The sequence below is a fragment of the Sinocyclocheilus grahami genome, unplaced genomic scaffold (genome assembly GCF_001515645.1).
Source record: "Sinocyclocheilus grahami isolate Dianchi unplaced genomic scaffold, SAMN03320097.WGS_v1.1 scaffold325.1, whole genome shotgun sequence".
NCBI classification, from domain to species: Eukaryota; Metazoa; Chordata; class Actinopteri; order Cypriniformes; family Cyprinidae; genus Sinocyclocheilus; species Sinocyclocheilus grahami.
This window is the reverse complement of record NW_015505504.1, coordinates 405303-420961: the sequence shown is the minus strand read 5'-3', so window position 1 is coordinate 420961 and position 15659 is coordinate 405303. Positions and strand designations below refer to the sequence as shown.

At 36.5% G+C, this 15659-nt stretch overlaps 1 protein-coding gene across 2 annotated transcripts; it reads right to left on the bottom strand.

Moving 5' to 3' along the window:
* Positions 1 to 11116: 11116 nt before the first annotated feature.
* LOC107602381 (cholecystokinin) lies at positions 11117 to 14516 on the bottom strand. Of its 2 annotated transcripts, none has more exons than XM_016294866.1 (3): positions 14493 to 14516; positions 13556 to 13806; positions 11117 to 11570 (listed from the first exon to the last, which is right to left on the bottom strand). In XM_016294866.1, the coding sequence occupies exons 2-3, from the start codon at positions 13803 to 13805 to the stop codon at positions 11440 to 11442; spliced, it is 381 nt and encodes a 126-aa protein (XP_016150352.1). In that variant the 5' UTR covers position 13806; positions 14493 to 14516; the 3' UTR covers positions 11117 to 11439. The 2 variants fall into 2 exon arrangements, with proteins under 2 accessions (XP_016150352.1, XP_016150351.1); XM_016294865.1 differs by lacking the exon at positions 14493 to 14516 and adding an exon at positions 14272 to 14348.
* Between the last annotated feature and the right edge of the window lie 1143 nt (positions 14517 to 15659).

Genomic DNA, 15659 nt, shown 5'->3' with positions numbered 1-15659 from the left:
CATTCAAGTTGGTAATTGTTATTGTTAAATTAATTTTAACATAGTAGTAGTACCATTACAATTTTGTTTTCACTCCTGTTTGCGTTTGTGCCATTGTGCAATTCTAGTTGTTTATTTTTATTGTATCTATATATATACCAGAAAATACACATATAAATGACTCCAAACTATGAAACCAAGTCCAAATCATTAAAATGTGTGTAATGCTCCTTTAAAGGTATGACTTGACATAATTTGACTGAGGTGAAGCTGACACTGATCAAGGGTGAGTTCTGTCATTGAAGTGTATGATTTTTTTGAGGAGGACAAGCTAAAGGGTCAGGCCCTGTCACGGTAAAACATCACAGAAAATAATGATTTTTAAAAAAATCCAAAACATCTAAAAAAGTTACTGAAATTCCTTGATTGCATGTTAACAGTTTTTATGCTAGCAGGCTGAGTAATGGCAGTTTAAAATGGCCGACCGTCAGGCCCTGTCACATCAGGTCTGACAGTCCTGTGACACTGCCTTACAAATGAATAGCATTGTTGTTTTTTTATTACCTTTATTGCATATAATATGTATTTAACACATGCCAACATAGTAAAACATTTGAATAAATAGACATTACACTGTAAATCTGAAGCTTTTTATGCTCCTCTACAAATTTTTTGAATTCCTCTTTTACCTAGGCCTGTGTAGCACTGCATATTAGTATATGAATTGTATTTCAATACATATGAAGAGTTTATTTGCAAAAACAGATAACTCAGTTTTTAACAATTCTCTGAAATCATGTTTTTTCATTGTGCATTCCAATTAATCTCAATCAAACTTTAGTTGGGTTATTTTGATTAGGTAAAAAAAATACAGCTAACTAACACAATAAAACAATAAAAACATGATTACATAATAAAAATGTCAAAAAACAGTTATCTGTTTTTGCAAATAAACTCTTCATATATAGATGTAATTGTCATTTATATAAGCTTTATGTAATGAAGACTAATTATTCCAATTCATACAGATACCATGGTAATATCTACATTATTACCTAGGAAATTACATGCAATTTCCGTTATTACAATGTCATTTCCTAAGTAATAATGCAGATATTACCATTGTATTGCCCTTTTATTACTGAGCCGTAATATTATGTGGTACCACAGTTACTTTGTGCTATTCAGTTAAATGTCTATACATTTGCTGTATCATAGTAAAATATACTTTATATATTATGAAGTTATATTTATATTTATTACACCCGCGTAGGCGTAGCACAACACAGGGTTATTGTTTTCACTCCTGTCTGAGTTTGTGCCATTCAAGTTGGTAATTGTTATTGTTAAATTAATTTTAACATAGTAGTAGTACCATTACAATTTTGTTTTCACTCCTGTTTGCGTTTGTGCCATTGTGCAATTCTAGTTGTTTATTTTTATTGTATCTATATATATACCCATTCTCTTGTCTTCCCACCGATAGCCATTAGTTAAAAGTTTGTACCTTTTTTACAGTTTTTCATGATTAAAAAAAGCTTTTAATGTAAAGGCTCATAATGAAATGTTTGAATTGACTTTATGCAGTAAAATCTCTTAATTATTAGAAGCTTACTTTTTAGATAGCTTTGATATGTTTAACATTTGCTTCTGCTCTGGAATGGCAGTCCTTCTCTGATTATGTCAGTTTGATGGCTTGGGCAGAATGTCGTTTTAAAAACACCCCTCCAACCGTTAGTTTGATATGAGTGAGAGACAGAAAGGAGGAGCGCCAAAATAAAACCATGCCCTCTATTCAACATTCCGTTTCAGAAGGAAATACGTCACTACACTGAAATAAAGTCGGCAGCAACTTCCGGTTCAGCGAAGGTCAACTAATTTGGCGCGTTTTCAAAATTGGCGCGAAGAATTGCCACAGGAATGAGGTAAGCAGTGTTTTTTTATGTGCATTTTCTTGCGTTGTATTTGGTCAGAATAAATGAATACGCCCCTACGAGCTTTTGTTTGGAATTGCATTTGCAATAAATGAGACATTCTACCAGAAATATACATTATCTGTCTTTGACTTGTTACAGTGAATAAAAAGTATTGCATCCAAGAAATGTCTAAAACTGACTGATGGCTGATTTCTGTGAGTTGTTCTGTAAAGGAATATGTCATTCATTAGGTTCTCAGATATTTTTTAATTTATTAAAAACACTTTTGAAAATCACAAATCCTGTTCTTGTCCTTGTCCCCAGCCAAATTGAACCTACATCTTTCGTAGTTTTGTTAGGCTAAAAACTGTTATTTAGAAAAAAACTCCCACCAATAACAAGTTTAAGTTGTTATCATTCACATCAACTGATTAAAAACATGAAATTATACATACATTCTACAAATAAATACTATTTTACAACTGTCCCCATGTTTTCGGTCAGTCCTGTCACGTTTGGATAAAACTCAACATAAAATGTGTGTAATGCTCCTTTAAAGGTATGACTTGACATAATTTGACTGAGGTGAAGCTGACACTGATCAAGGGTGAGTTCTGTCATTGAAGTGTATGATTTTTTTGAGGAGGACAAGCTAAAGGGTCAGGCCCTGTCACGGTAAAACATCACAGAAAATAATGATTTTTAAAAAAATCCAAAACATCTAAAAAAGTTACTGAAATTCCTTGATTGCATGTTAACAGTTTTTATGCTAGCAGGCTGAGTAATGGCAGTTTAAAATGGCCGACCGTCAGGCCCTGTCACATCAGGTCTGACAGTCCTGTGACACTGCCTTACAAATGAATAGCATTGTTGTTTTTTTATTACCTTTATTGCATATAATATGTATTTAACGCATGCCATAGTAAAACATTTGAATAAATAGACATTACACTGTAAATCTGAAGCTTTTTATGCTCCTCTACAAATTTTTTGAATTCCTCTTTTACCTAGGCCTGTGTAGCACTGCATATTAGTATATGAATTGTATTTCAATACATATGAAGAGTTTATTTGCAAAAACAGATAACTCAGTTTTTAACAATTCTCTGAAATCATGTTTTTTCATTGTGCATTCCAATTAATCTCAATCAAACTTTAGTTGGGTTATTTTGATTAGGTAAAAAAAATACAGCTAACTAACACAATAAAACAATAAAAACATGATTACATAATAAAAATGTCAAAAAACAGTTATCTGTTTTTGCAAATAAACTCTTCATATATAGATGTAATTGTCATTTATATAAGCTTTATGTAATGAAGACTAATTATTCCAATTCATACAGATACCATGGTAATATCTACATTATTACCTAGGAAATTACATGCAATTTCCGTTATTACAATGTCATTTCCTAAGTAATAATGCAGATATTACCATTGTATTGCCCTTTTATTACTGAGCCGTAATATTATGTGGTACCACAGTTACTTTGTGCTATTCAGTTAAATGTCTATACATTTGCTGTATCATAGTAAAATATACTTTATATATTATGAAGTTATATTTATATTTATTACACCCGCGTAGGCGTAGCACAACACAGGGTTATTGTTTTCACTCCTGTCTGAGTTTGTGCCATTCAAGTTGGTAATTGTTATTGTTAAATTAATTTTAACATAGTAGTAGTACCATTACAATTTTGTTTTCACTCCTGTTTGCGTTTGTGCCATTGTGCAATTCTAGTTGTTTATTTTTATTGTATCTATATATATACCAGAAAATACACATATAAATGACTCCAAACTATGAAACCAAGTCCAAATCATGCTTATATGATTTGGACTTGGTTTCATAGTTTGGAGTCATTTATATGTGTATTTTCTGGTGTTGGGTTTGGTCGGAATAAATAGACACACCCTTCCAAACTTCTGTTTAGAACTTAATATGTGTTATTTCATCATTTGGATGATTTGGACTTGGTTTCATAGTTTTGGTCAGTCAGAATGTTTCCTCCATTTGAACTCAGAATGGATTGCATTTCTCCTATAACACAGCTGTATGGTTATTGTTTGTTTGAAGAAGTAAAGGGAAGCAATTTGTTATCCCAGACAGGATGACGACTAACCTAATTTCAGTTCTTGTCTACTTCAGACATGCACTCCAAATTAAGTGTCCAAAGAAAAAAAAGAAATGGTCATGGTTTTCATGGTAATTGCCATGGGAACAGGACTGGAATTATTTGCACTCAAGTATTTTTTATAAGCCACAAAGATGTCCCGCAAAGATGAATCAGCCCAAACAGCAGCATTTAATATGATCCTGAAGCAGGTAGGAGGACATTTATACAGGCTAATGAAGGTGCGCATTAAACCCATTTCTTGAAACCGCTGCACGCGCACAGGTGCACGGAAACATGTTGTCAGCACTGCCCCGTGACTTTTATTAATAAAATAGCTGAATACTGAATCGCTACATTTTATTTCTCATTAACGAGGAGGTAAAATTGTTGTTTTTCGAAAATATATAAAATCGCAGCTTCATTGAAAAGAGATGCACAGATGCAGGTAATTCACACACAATTGTCATCTCTCTCTCAAAATGCTCAAAATGGCCATATTTGAGAAAAAAGGTAGAGTAATTTGCATCACAGGATATAGCTGTGGATCATTTAACATTTCTATTGTAAAACAGAGGACTAATATTAAATTATTCGCAGCTTCAATCATACCTCGCTCTCTTTCAACGTTAAACTCATAGGTTAAACTGGTGACTCTATGCACAATCACTTCCGCGTTTTGCCTCAGCCAGCTCAGTTACATCTGGTGCAGCGCCAGAATTTTGCTATTGGCGTTAACTGTGGAGAAGTTGATTTATTCTACTCTCGTGAGCTTTTTGGACTATAAATATTAACTGAATAATTTCTCAATTTCCAACAAGTATCAGGTGACAATGAGAGATAAGGGTGTTGTGTTTCAGGCCAGTGAGGAAGATATTACCTTCAGTCTAAATTAAAGGGGTCATATGATGCGATTTAAATTTTTCCTTTCTCTTTGAAGTGTTACAAGCTCTTGGTGCATAAAGAAGATCTGTAAAGTTGCAAAGACTAAAGTCTCAAATCCAAAGAGATATTCTTTATAAAAGTTAAGAGTCAGCCACACCTACCTAAAATGGCTCGTTCTAACACGCCCCCACATACCTACGTCACTATGTGGGAAGATTTGCATAACGCCGCCCAAATGTTCACGCAAAGAAAGAAGGCGCAACTTTTATTCTCGCTGTAGTTTTGTTGCTTCCGCCGCCATGTCGTAAAGACGCTGTGTGCTTCGTTGTGAAAGCGAAATGACTTTGTTTGGTCTTCCAAAAGAGGACGATATCTGCTTCGTCATGCCTGGAGCTGATCCGTGCTGGTTGCTGAGGAAATACTACAACTTTGCGCTGTGGATCGCCGGATCGGCTTTCACCGTGGACGAAGCGGAGTCCAGCCCGGAGTCGTCACATGTCTTTCCGGACGCTCCTTCGTCGAAATCGCCGGCCGCGCCGTTCTCAAGCCCACCCGCCTCTGCTCACTCTAACCCTCCTGCTGTTCCTCATGCTAGCCCCCGGCCTCTGCTCACTGTAGGCCGCCGTGTATGATGCTGTTTCGTTGTAAAAGCAAACTACTTTGTTTGGCCTTCCAAAAATGGACACGACTAGAAATCAGTGGTTAAGTTGCATTTACAACACTGTTCCAGAGCACTTCAACCCAAATATTCAGATGTGTGCAGCACATTTTATGAAGGACTGTTTCCTGATCCTGGTAGAGTAGACTACAATGCCGGCTGTTCTGACTCAAAGACTGTAAGTACGTTTTTTATATTTAAAGAGTTTTTATATTTTATATATTTAAAGCGAATTTTTTGGGCAGTGTAGAGTAGGGCTTGTTGTTTGTCATTTCTCCAATCACAAATGCAGACATGGTTCTATGTTTACGCGGTGCGATGCAACGCAACGCGTAAAAAGATAGTATAAGTCATTATAATCCATAATTATGTCCCCACTGGATGCAACGAATGCCTCGTTTATAATGGGTTTTCATGTTTTTGAATCATCGCTCCGGCCTGACAGGGCATCACAGTATGGTAAGGGGCGTAACATTTCCGTCACACGCTTGAGGTATTTGGCCAATCACAACGCACTGGATAGCTGTACAATCACAGCACACCTCGCTTTTTCAGACCGATGAGCTTTGTAAAAATCGACATGTTTCAGAAAGGCGGGGCATAGAGCAGAAACAATAATGTACAGTATTTGGAAAATAATGTTTTTTTTTAACCTTAAACCGCATAAACATTTCATTACACCAGATACACCAAATACTGTTCTTTTTAGCAACATCATATGACCCCTTTAAATGCTCATTTTATGCAACCGTTTTTGAGGTTTCTGTACAAAGACAGGCATAGTGAAACTTCCGTAAAAAGGTTCATAGAGCTTAAGATTTAAAATTTGGCTATAGTACAACTTTCAGTATATGGGTGTAAGTGATGTGATAACCCATACTCTGAATTTGTGCTATGCATTTAACCCATCAAAGTGCATACACACAGTAGTGAACACGCAGTTGGGGGTTCGGTGCCTTGCTCAAGGGTCTCCCCTTAGTCGTGGTATTGAAAGAGGAAGAGAGTGCTGGTTATTCACTCCTCCCACCTACAATTCCTGCCGGACCTGAGATTCGAACCCGCAACCTTCGGGATACAAGTCCGACTCACTAACCATCAGGCCACGACTGCTATATAAATAAATTATTTAACAAACAAACAAAAACAAAACAAACAAAAATATCAAACAATATTTTATATTTAACAAATTTCTATTCAATTTAATATTTCTATTTTTAACAAATATTAAAATACAATATTAATATAGACTTTTGTTATTGTTTAATTATCTTCACAGACTGTTAAAGACTCCCTCCTTGAATTACTGTCCCACAGCAGTTGTTCCTGTGATGCTCCGACAGCACTGTGCAACCGCAATAATGCTGAACTACTGTACCAGACAGCACAACTTTCACAGATTGGCATCATAGCTGAACAGAGCTGGCACAAACCTAGAACAATGGTAAGTTTAAGTGAATTATCAAATCCTTTTAACCCTAAATAGGCTTTGGACAAATTTGGGCAAAATCATTTATTTTTTATTTTTTTTATAAAAATGGTTTCCTTAATCTGAGTGGCAAAAGACATGGCTACGTTTCCTAAGTTTGCCACTTGAACGCACAAAAAAAGTTGGACTTGATTCAACAATGTTAAGTTTTTGAAAAAGTGGGCAAAAGTGGGGAGCCATAGGAAATGAATGGGTGAGACTATAATTCAGAGCAATTTTTTTATTTGTCCAATAAAAAAATCAATAAATCCAATACAATGCAGATCATACATACACATAAATGAAGGGGTGAGCCTATACAGCATTCTGAATGTGGCCCACACTCACACACACAAGCATTGAATGAGCCTATACCAGATTTATTTTTTAATTTTGTCAAATAAAAACAGCCACTCACACATACACAAACAGAATTGAATGAGCCAATAACTCAGCAAATTTAAACAAAAAAAAATGTGCCAATCAGCCACTGTGCAAAACACACACACACAAAGTCAGATCCTAGTCAAAGTCAAATTCCTACCGCAAGATCTGTTGATGCTTCCAAACAAAACATGTCTGGAACATGCTACTTGCTAGGGTTATTGTTTATCCTTACCTGTTTGGTACCATTTTACTTTTTTGAGTTATTTAAATTTGATAACACAAATGTTTTTTTTTTTTTTTTTTAATTCTCCAATTTTAGTTTGAGATAAAATCTAAAATTTAAGAGGTTCAGTTTGTTACAACATTGGTTTAGATTTCAGTCTATGCAGCCAGTGAGTAGTCCTACTACACCCATCTAGTGGCCATTGATATTTCATGTAATTGCCATTTTTATACCAACATATGTCACCGGATGTCGCCAAAGTATACAAAATTTAGAGGTTTTGGCTGTTTCAACTTGGAATTAATACTTTTATTGAGGTAAAAAAAAAATTAAAGAATAAGCAAGTTCAAAAATACAAAAAAAAACAAACAAAACAAAACAAAAATATCACAAAAGAAATGCAAAAATTGATTGTTTTTCAAGTGGCCGAACTGTATTAGGACTTTGTCAGCACTACATCCCCTTTGGTCACCACAATCAGGATGTTAAGTGAGGATTCATTGGTGGATTCTGGCTTTGGAAAAGTTTAGGCAGTGTGTTGTCATACCAGCAGAAACAACCTGCATCATAACTCACCATCAGTTGCCCCATTGCCGCCACATCTGTCACTTGTTGGTTACAGCCTTGACCCATCTGTCTGCTTGTTGTCCATAGCGAACATAGAGTTTGTTTGTATATACACAACAATGTTGTCCAGGAAATGTTTATCACTTTCCGAACTTCAACTTTGATAAAGTGAAGTTGCTGGCTGAGATTCTACCGGAAATATGTAAGTAGCGTTTGTGCACGGTAAACCCCACCTTCTTTGACTTGGTTGGCCATCGCAGTCAATTTGACATTGATGAGCACTGTTGGTCTGCCTCAGACCAGGCTGAAAATTTAACTTTTAAAGCTTTTTGTCTTTCTAACAACAAGAGCGCTGTGTTATGGAGTGCAGCAAATCAGTGCAAGAAATTCAAATAAAGGGGGCAGCAGTTTGACCATTTCTAATTATTGGGGGGGGGGGGGGGGGGTTAAAGCCCTGTATTATGCATTGCATTGACTTTTTCAATGCCCCGGGGGCAAATCCAAAGGGGTCATATGATGCGATTTCAATTTTTCCTTTCTCTTTGGAGTGTTTCAAGCTCTTGGTGCATAAAGAAGATCTGTAAAGTTGCAAAGACTAAAGTCTCAAATCCAAAGAGATATTCTTTATAAAAGTTAAGAGTCAGCCACACCTACCTAAAACGGCTCGTTCTAACATGCCCCCACATGCCTACGTCACTATCTAGGAATATTTGCATAACGCCGCCCAAATGTTCATGCAAAGAAACAAGGCGTAACTTTTATTCTAGCTGTAGTATTGTTGTTGCCGCCGCCATGTCGTGAAGGCGCTGTGTGTTTCGTTGTGAAAGCGAAACTACTTTGTTTGGCCTTCCAAAAGAGGACGATATCTGCTTCCTCATGCCTGGAGCTGATCTGTCCTGGTTGCTGAGGAAATACAACAACTTTGCGCTGTGGATCGCCGGATCGGCTTTCACCGTGGACGAAGCGGAGTCCAGCCCGGGGTTGTCACATGTGGTTGCCACAAGCCTCCTTCGTCGAATCCGCCAGCCGTGCCGTTCTCAAACCCACCCACCTCTGCTCACTCTAACCCTCCGGCCTCTGCTCACTCTAGGCCACCGCCGCTCACTCTAGGCCACCGTGTGTGACACTGTGTTTTGTTGTGAAAGCGAAACTACTTTGTTTGGCCTTACAAAAATGGACACGACTAGAAATCAGTGGCTAAGTTGTATTTACAACACTGTTCCAGAACACCTCAACCCAAATATTCAGATGTGTGCAGCACATTTTATGGTGGACTGTTTCCTGATTCTGGTAGAGTAGAATACACTGTTCTGACTCAAAGACTGCAAGTAAGTTTTTTTATATTTAAAGAGTATTTATATTTTATATTTTTTATGTTTAAAGTGAGTTTTTTGGGCAGTGTAGAGTAGGGCTTGTTGTTTGTCATTTCTCCGATCACAAATGCAGACATGGTTTTATGTTTACACGGTGCGATACAACGCAACGCATAAAAAGACAGTATAAGTCATTATAATCCATAATTATGTCCCCACTGGATGCAACAAATGCCTCGTTTACAATGGGTTTTCATGTTTTTGAATCATCGCTCCAGCCTGACAGGGCATCATCACAATATGGTAGGGGCGTAACATTTCCGTCACACGCTTAAGGCCAATCATAACACACTGGATAGCTGGCCAATCACAGCACACCTCGCTTTTTCAGACCGATGAGCTTTGCGTTTCAGAAAGGCGGGGCATAGAGGAGAAACAATAATGTACAGTATGTGGAAAATAATGTGTTTTTTGAACCTTAAACCGCATAAACACATTTCATTACACCAAATACACAAAATAATGTTCTTTTTAGCAACATCATATGACCCCTTTAATGTCTGATAAATCACTGAGATGTTTTAGAAAAGTAAAAATCCTCAATTATATCTTGAGACGTCCATCAAAGAATGTTAATCTCTGTTCACAAATAAGTAGCCATGTTTTGGTTCGTCCATTTGCGTCATCCAATCAGACACAAAATAACACATGCAATTGCTCATCGTTTTAAATGAGTGCAAGAAGTTAAGCTAACACAGTGACAGGAATGTAACCAATGGGCCCAATGAAAAAATTCTACCTCTAGTTCTTCATGTCCCCAGTGTTCAGTGTTCCTGCCCAGCTACAGTCCTGACTCCAATAACTTTATTCCCATTTGACTAAATAATGACAAGCTGAGGTCTGATCCACTGGTGGTCTAATGTGATGTAATATGTCTTCGATGTTGCATTAGAGCTATAATTGAGGGTTTGATGCGATTAACATTTGTTCTTATTGGCTAGTATTTGATTAAGCTAATGGCCTTTATTAATGGTCAGTGGAGGAAAAGGGTGATGTTTTGAATATGACAGTTCTATCCAGCTCTCTGGCATTTAAATATTGACACGTGTGTGTGTGGCGGCTGACCAGTCTGAAGACATTTCCCATATCCACAGCAGCTTGATGGTTGGTCTGTTATTATATAGAGAGGTCTGCTGTCTTCCAGTCTATTTCCATCTCTGTGTGCCTGTGAAACAGAAATCTTTACCCTTGGACAGTGTATCAAGCTCAGTAAGTCCCTTGAGCATGCCTTGAAGTATAAGAAACCTTCTACTCTCTCTTTTCTATCTCTTTCCACTTTCTGTCTTGGTCTTAGTAGCATCTGAATAATGGTCTTTTATAACCAGAAATTGTTTCACTCTCTCCGCTTAATGTTCCTTTAAAGAATTTCTTCCATTAATTAATTTACTCATTTATTGATTTTTACTTTCTTTTCAAGCAAAGAGGCTTTACGACACTGCACTTTGAGCCGCAAATACTTAAGCCGTTTGTCGAGCACTTCCTTCCATTAAAAGCGAGTTCTTATGGTTGTAAGTTGTTTTGATGGACAAACTGCCGGAGTCTGTAGGATTTAAGGCCAAAGTTGAATGCTGACCTGATTTATTGAAAATTGTGGTTTCAAGAATCTGACAAGCACATCAGCTTAATGGTTCTCTTTATGCAAAAACCACTGCATATGTGACAAATAAACTCAAATAAAAGGACAAAACTGAAAAACAACAACAATACTTTAAGACTTTTTTGTCTTTTTTTTGCAAAATTAGGCATATGTGTATATTGCATTATACTGGTTTCTTAACAAATGTACATTAGAATAATAATAACAATAGTATTAATAAATATACTCTTTATTTGTAGATGAGGAACCAGGATATATATATATGGATTTTATGATGAATATTCATATTCTTCAGCACTCCTGCGGCCAAAATCCATCCAACCCACGTAATCCCGATCTTTTATCCGGTGGTTAATGCTGTTTGCTCTGTTGTTCATGGAGGAGTTACGACGAACAGAGCCTATGAGAGAAAGAAAGAAATGAATGCAAAATCTCTTAACATCTTAAATATATAACCAGTGAAAAATGTATAGATGTAGAAACAAGTGGATTTTATATCTATGGATTTAGTTCCATTCACACACTTACAGTATAAATAATTTGTCTGTCAATCATCTCTGGTAGACACTGCTTTCTAACATTTCTTACATAAAACCATTTTCTAGATGGCAAATTATCAATGAAGTTGGCACTGTGCTCAGTTTTTCCTCACCAATTTAAACATAAATCTTACTTAAGCGAGTGATTGATGATGTTAATGGCAAAACAAACGGTTCAGGGCTGTTTCAAAAAGATGTCAATGTGAACTCTTGCCTTTTTTTTTTTTTTAGATGTGTCAAAAATGGCATTTAAACAGTCAGGATTCTCTTGACTTGCTGTGAATTGTAATAGTAGAGCAGCAATTATTTTTAATAGTGGTTGGAAAAGAACATGCTACTGTGTTTGGCAGTGTGTAGCCATGTTTGGGCAATGTTTCAGCTACATACAACATGTTAAGTGTCATTCAATCTGTTGTCAAGGGTGGGATAGTGTTTGCAACAGATGGGAGAATTTTAGCACACTTTACATTCTATCTTTTTCTTTGAAATTTGTACAAGTTGTAGACTTGTTGTAACATGCTTACATGTGTAAAGCTTGCACCTCCTACTCACAATTATTAAAAGAGAGAGAGCTAAGCTTAGTGAAAAACTAAGTGCAATGAGAAACTAGGACTCTCATTAATGGGATCAGTTAGTTCCCTATGCACACTGAATGCCATTGTTTTCATCACGTACGTGCACATTTGTTGTTCTATCATGGTTCAAACTTTCCAATGACTTTTTTTGTTTTTTATACTGGGCTAATTATATTACCTGTCCCCAAAATCTAAATCGAAGTCTTGAAGAAAACCTTTCCACATCTTAGACATTATTTGTCTGTTTATTAAACAATTTTCCTTTTGGAGACCATAAATGCTCCCCATTTTTTAATTGAGGTCCTTATGGGGATATTTATTTGGTTGTTATAATGTGTAGAAAACCTGATCCACATACACAAAGGCACTCCTTGTTTACAGTTGAATTTTTAATAAAAATATCAGGTCACACTGAGCTTGAATGTTGCAATTCCCTGTTCCTGCGATTAGGAATGATAATAGTCCGATCCCCTTTGAATAGGATACACCCTAATGAGCGGTTATGCAATTTAATGGTGCACACCTGACCCAAAAATATCCACCCCTCGTACACCTCGGGCATAAACACACTTCACTCGACTGTGTTTGTGTTTGTCAATGCCCAGCAACGCCAAACTGGAGCTATTGTATAGTGTGTGACAGGGTTTCCTTTCATTATTCGGAAACCTGTAGTTTCTTGTAATCATTTTACCTGCTTGTTTGTTATTTTACCTTCCTGTTGTTGTTCTCCTAAAAATGAACTTGCTCTAAATGTGTGTAGCACAATCTTTTTTTTCTTTTTTTGTTTTAAATTGAGTATTTGTATCTTTTATGTGTATCAAAGAAGATGCCAAATTGCATTTTAGCTTTAGCACTTATATATAAAAATTAAGCAATTTTTAAAGCAAACCATTGAGCACGTGGCTAGTTTTTAAATGAAGGCAAAAGAAACATGTGCATTCACACACACAAAGATGTGCGTTGAGATGGAAAAATATGCGCAAAAGTCAAACAGAGGGAGAGCAGAAGAGATGGAAATAAACAAAGAGAAAGAGCAGAATTAAATGAATCTTGATCAGTTTGCCTGCTTCCTCTCCTTCCAGCTCTTCTTGTTGTCCATATGTGTATGTACTGCAGTATGAGTTAGTTTCACTGTTTTACTCATTCGTTGTTTCTCCTGGTTATTTGCATTTGCTGAAGCTACTTTTTTGGGGGTTTTCAAGACAATTATGGTCTTTCTGCCATTGAGGATGGTTCTTCACCATGTGTTTGGTTGTTGAAGTGTCTCTCACCTTTTTTGGAGATAAGTTTGGCCAGCAGTTCGCTGAGGTTGGCATGGGTATCTGGATCTGTGTTGCCTGTTGGCTGCTGTTTGAGGGTGAGGCTGGTGGAGCGGACGACCCGGTGGTGCCCACTTAAACTAGCGTCCAGCTGCGAGGGGAGAGGGCTGTCATCAGTGTCGGGGGAAGAGGAGCGGGGCAGACCCAAACAGGAGGCAGAAAGCGCAGCCAGGATCACACACATGCACACCCCGCTGTTCATCCTGCAAATGTGAACGAGAGTAGGAACAGAGAGAGAAACGAGCATGTTAAAAGAAATCCTTGTAGTAAGACTCTTTCATTCTTATCTTGCTGCCATACAATTTTATGCTTTTTCTTTTTAAATTGTATTATACATTTTTTTTTTTTTTTAATATATTGAATGTATGTGCATATTTGTAGTTTTTACTGCCATACAATTTAATTTAAGAAAATACAGTTATTTGATGTAACAAATTAGCAATTTGTTTTTCAGACAGTTTTAAGTCTATGTAGATAAAAAAAAAGTATTAAAGTAAATCATTTTTAGAAAGACAGGAAAGCTATCAAGCACTGTTTACAATTATCATCTGTTACTCTAATGTTTGACATTTCTATGTAAATTTCATACAAAAATATTGACAGAATCTTAAATCCTTGAGAGGTTAAAAGATAGATAGATAGATAGATAGATAGATAGGATCTCTTACCTTATTCTGTTTTGTGAGCTTGAAGGAGAATGAAAGTGGGTATTCTCAGAAAGGAGGGAGAGAGGCACTTATATACCCTTATCAAGCACTGTTTACAATTATCATCTGTTACTCTAATGTTTGACATTTCTATGTAAATTTCATACAAAAATATTGACAGAATCTTAAATCCTTGAGAGGTTAAAAGATAGATAGATAGATAGATAGATAGGATCTCTTACCTTATTCTGTTTTGTGAGCTTGAAGGAGAATGAAAGTGGGTATTCTCAGAAAGGAGGGAGAGAGGCACTTATATACCCAGCTGTGACGTGCACACACACGCACACACATGCATTCACTCACACACTTACACGGACATGCACGCACATGGAAAGTGTTTAAGCATATAAATAATGTACTTCATGCTATTTTTGCATCTTTTTCTTAGAATAACAAAATTTTTCTACAAAATTGGAAAAATTGCTTTTTTAATTTAAGTTATTAAATTTTTATAATTAAACTGTTTTAATTGTCTTTCATTCTGAATTTGGCGATACTTTAATCCAAACTCAATTACACAGAAAAATCTGCAACAACTGAGGGTCAAGTGTCAAGGGGAACAGGAAGGTAATTAAACCCATATCTGTGTGGTGGTCATCCAAACATGCAATTTGTATTCCATTGTTAGATATGCTGCCCATTTCAGTCCTTGCTGTGTAGGTAAGTGGACACCATCATGGCACCAGCCCCACCTGTACCGTTTGGATGTCCAGGTGTGGGCCAAAGTAGTGTCTGACAGACTTTATGTAACTCTTTATGTAACGTACAGCTTTTATTTGTATATATATATAGGAAGTGTTTCAGCACTAGTACTTTTACACCGAGTATGGTGTAAACCTGACCTGTCTAAAGGCCATTTTCTTTTTAGTTTTCTGTATCTGTTCCCATTTCCCCTGTCTTTGAAGTCATTATTCTATGACTTCCTTCTTTATCTTCTGCCGTCACACTGCTTTAATAAACCCTTGTGCGCAGAACGGAGACTGTGGTGTTGGACAAAAAAAAAAATCAAACATTCATTTTGATAACCTGCATGATCAAGAACTATTGATCCCTGTCATTTGCATAGTAATGGGAAGACAGAGTTATCAGAGTTGATCTGTAGAGCTCTAATAGTGTTTTCTGTGGGAACTTCGAGGGATAGTTCACCCAAAAATGAAAACTGTCATAATTTCCTTATTCTCATGTTGCACCATATTACTTGCTCTGAAGAGTATCCTGGTTTCACTATAATTTGTGTGAATCAAGCTGCCAAGCTTCAAAATGACCAAACTAACACCACAAAAGTATAATTTGATGGTGTTAGTTTAGTTATTTTGGAGATGTTTTTTTTGTTGTTTTTTTGTTGCAGT

What these genes read in the sequence shown, in the direction of transcription:
- LOC107602381 (XM_016294866.1), bottom strand. Translation starts at nt 13,805, where the DNA reads ATGAACAGCGGGGTGTGCATGTGTGTGATCCTGGCTGCGCTTTCTGCC. An exon ending in CAAACTTATCTCCAAAAAAG is followed by an intron (nt 11,571 to 13,555) that starts GTGAGAGACACT and finishes TTTCTCTCATAG; the next exon opens with GCTCTGTTCGTCGTAACTCC.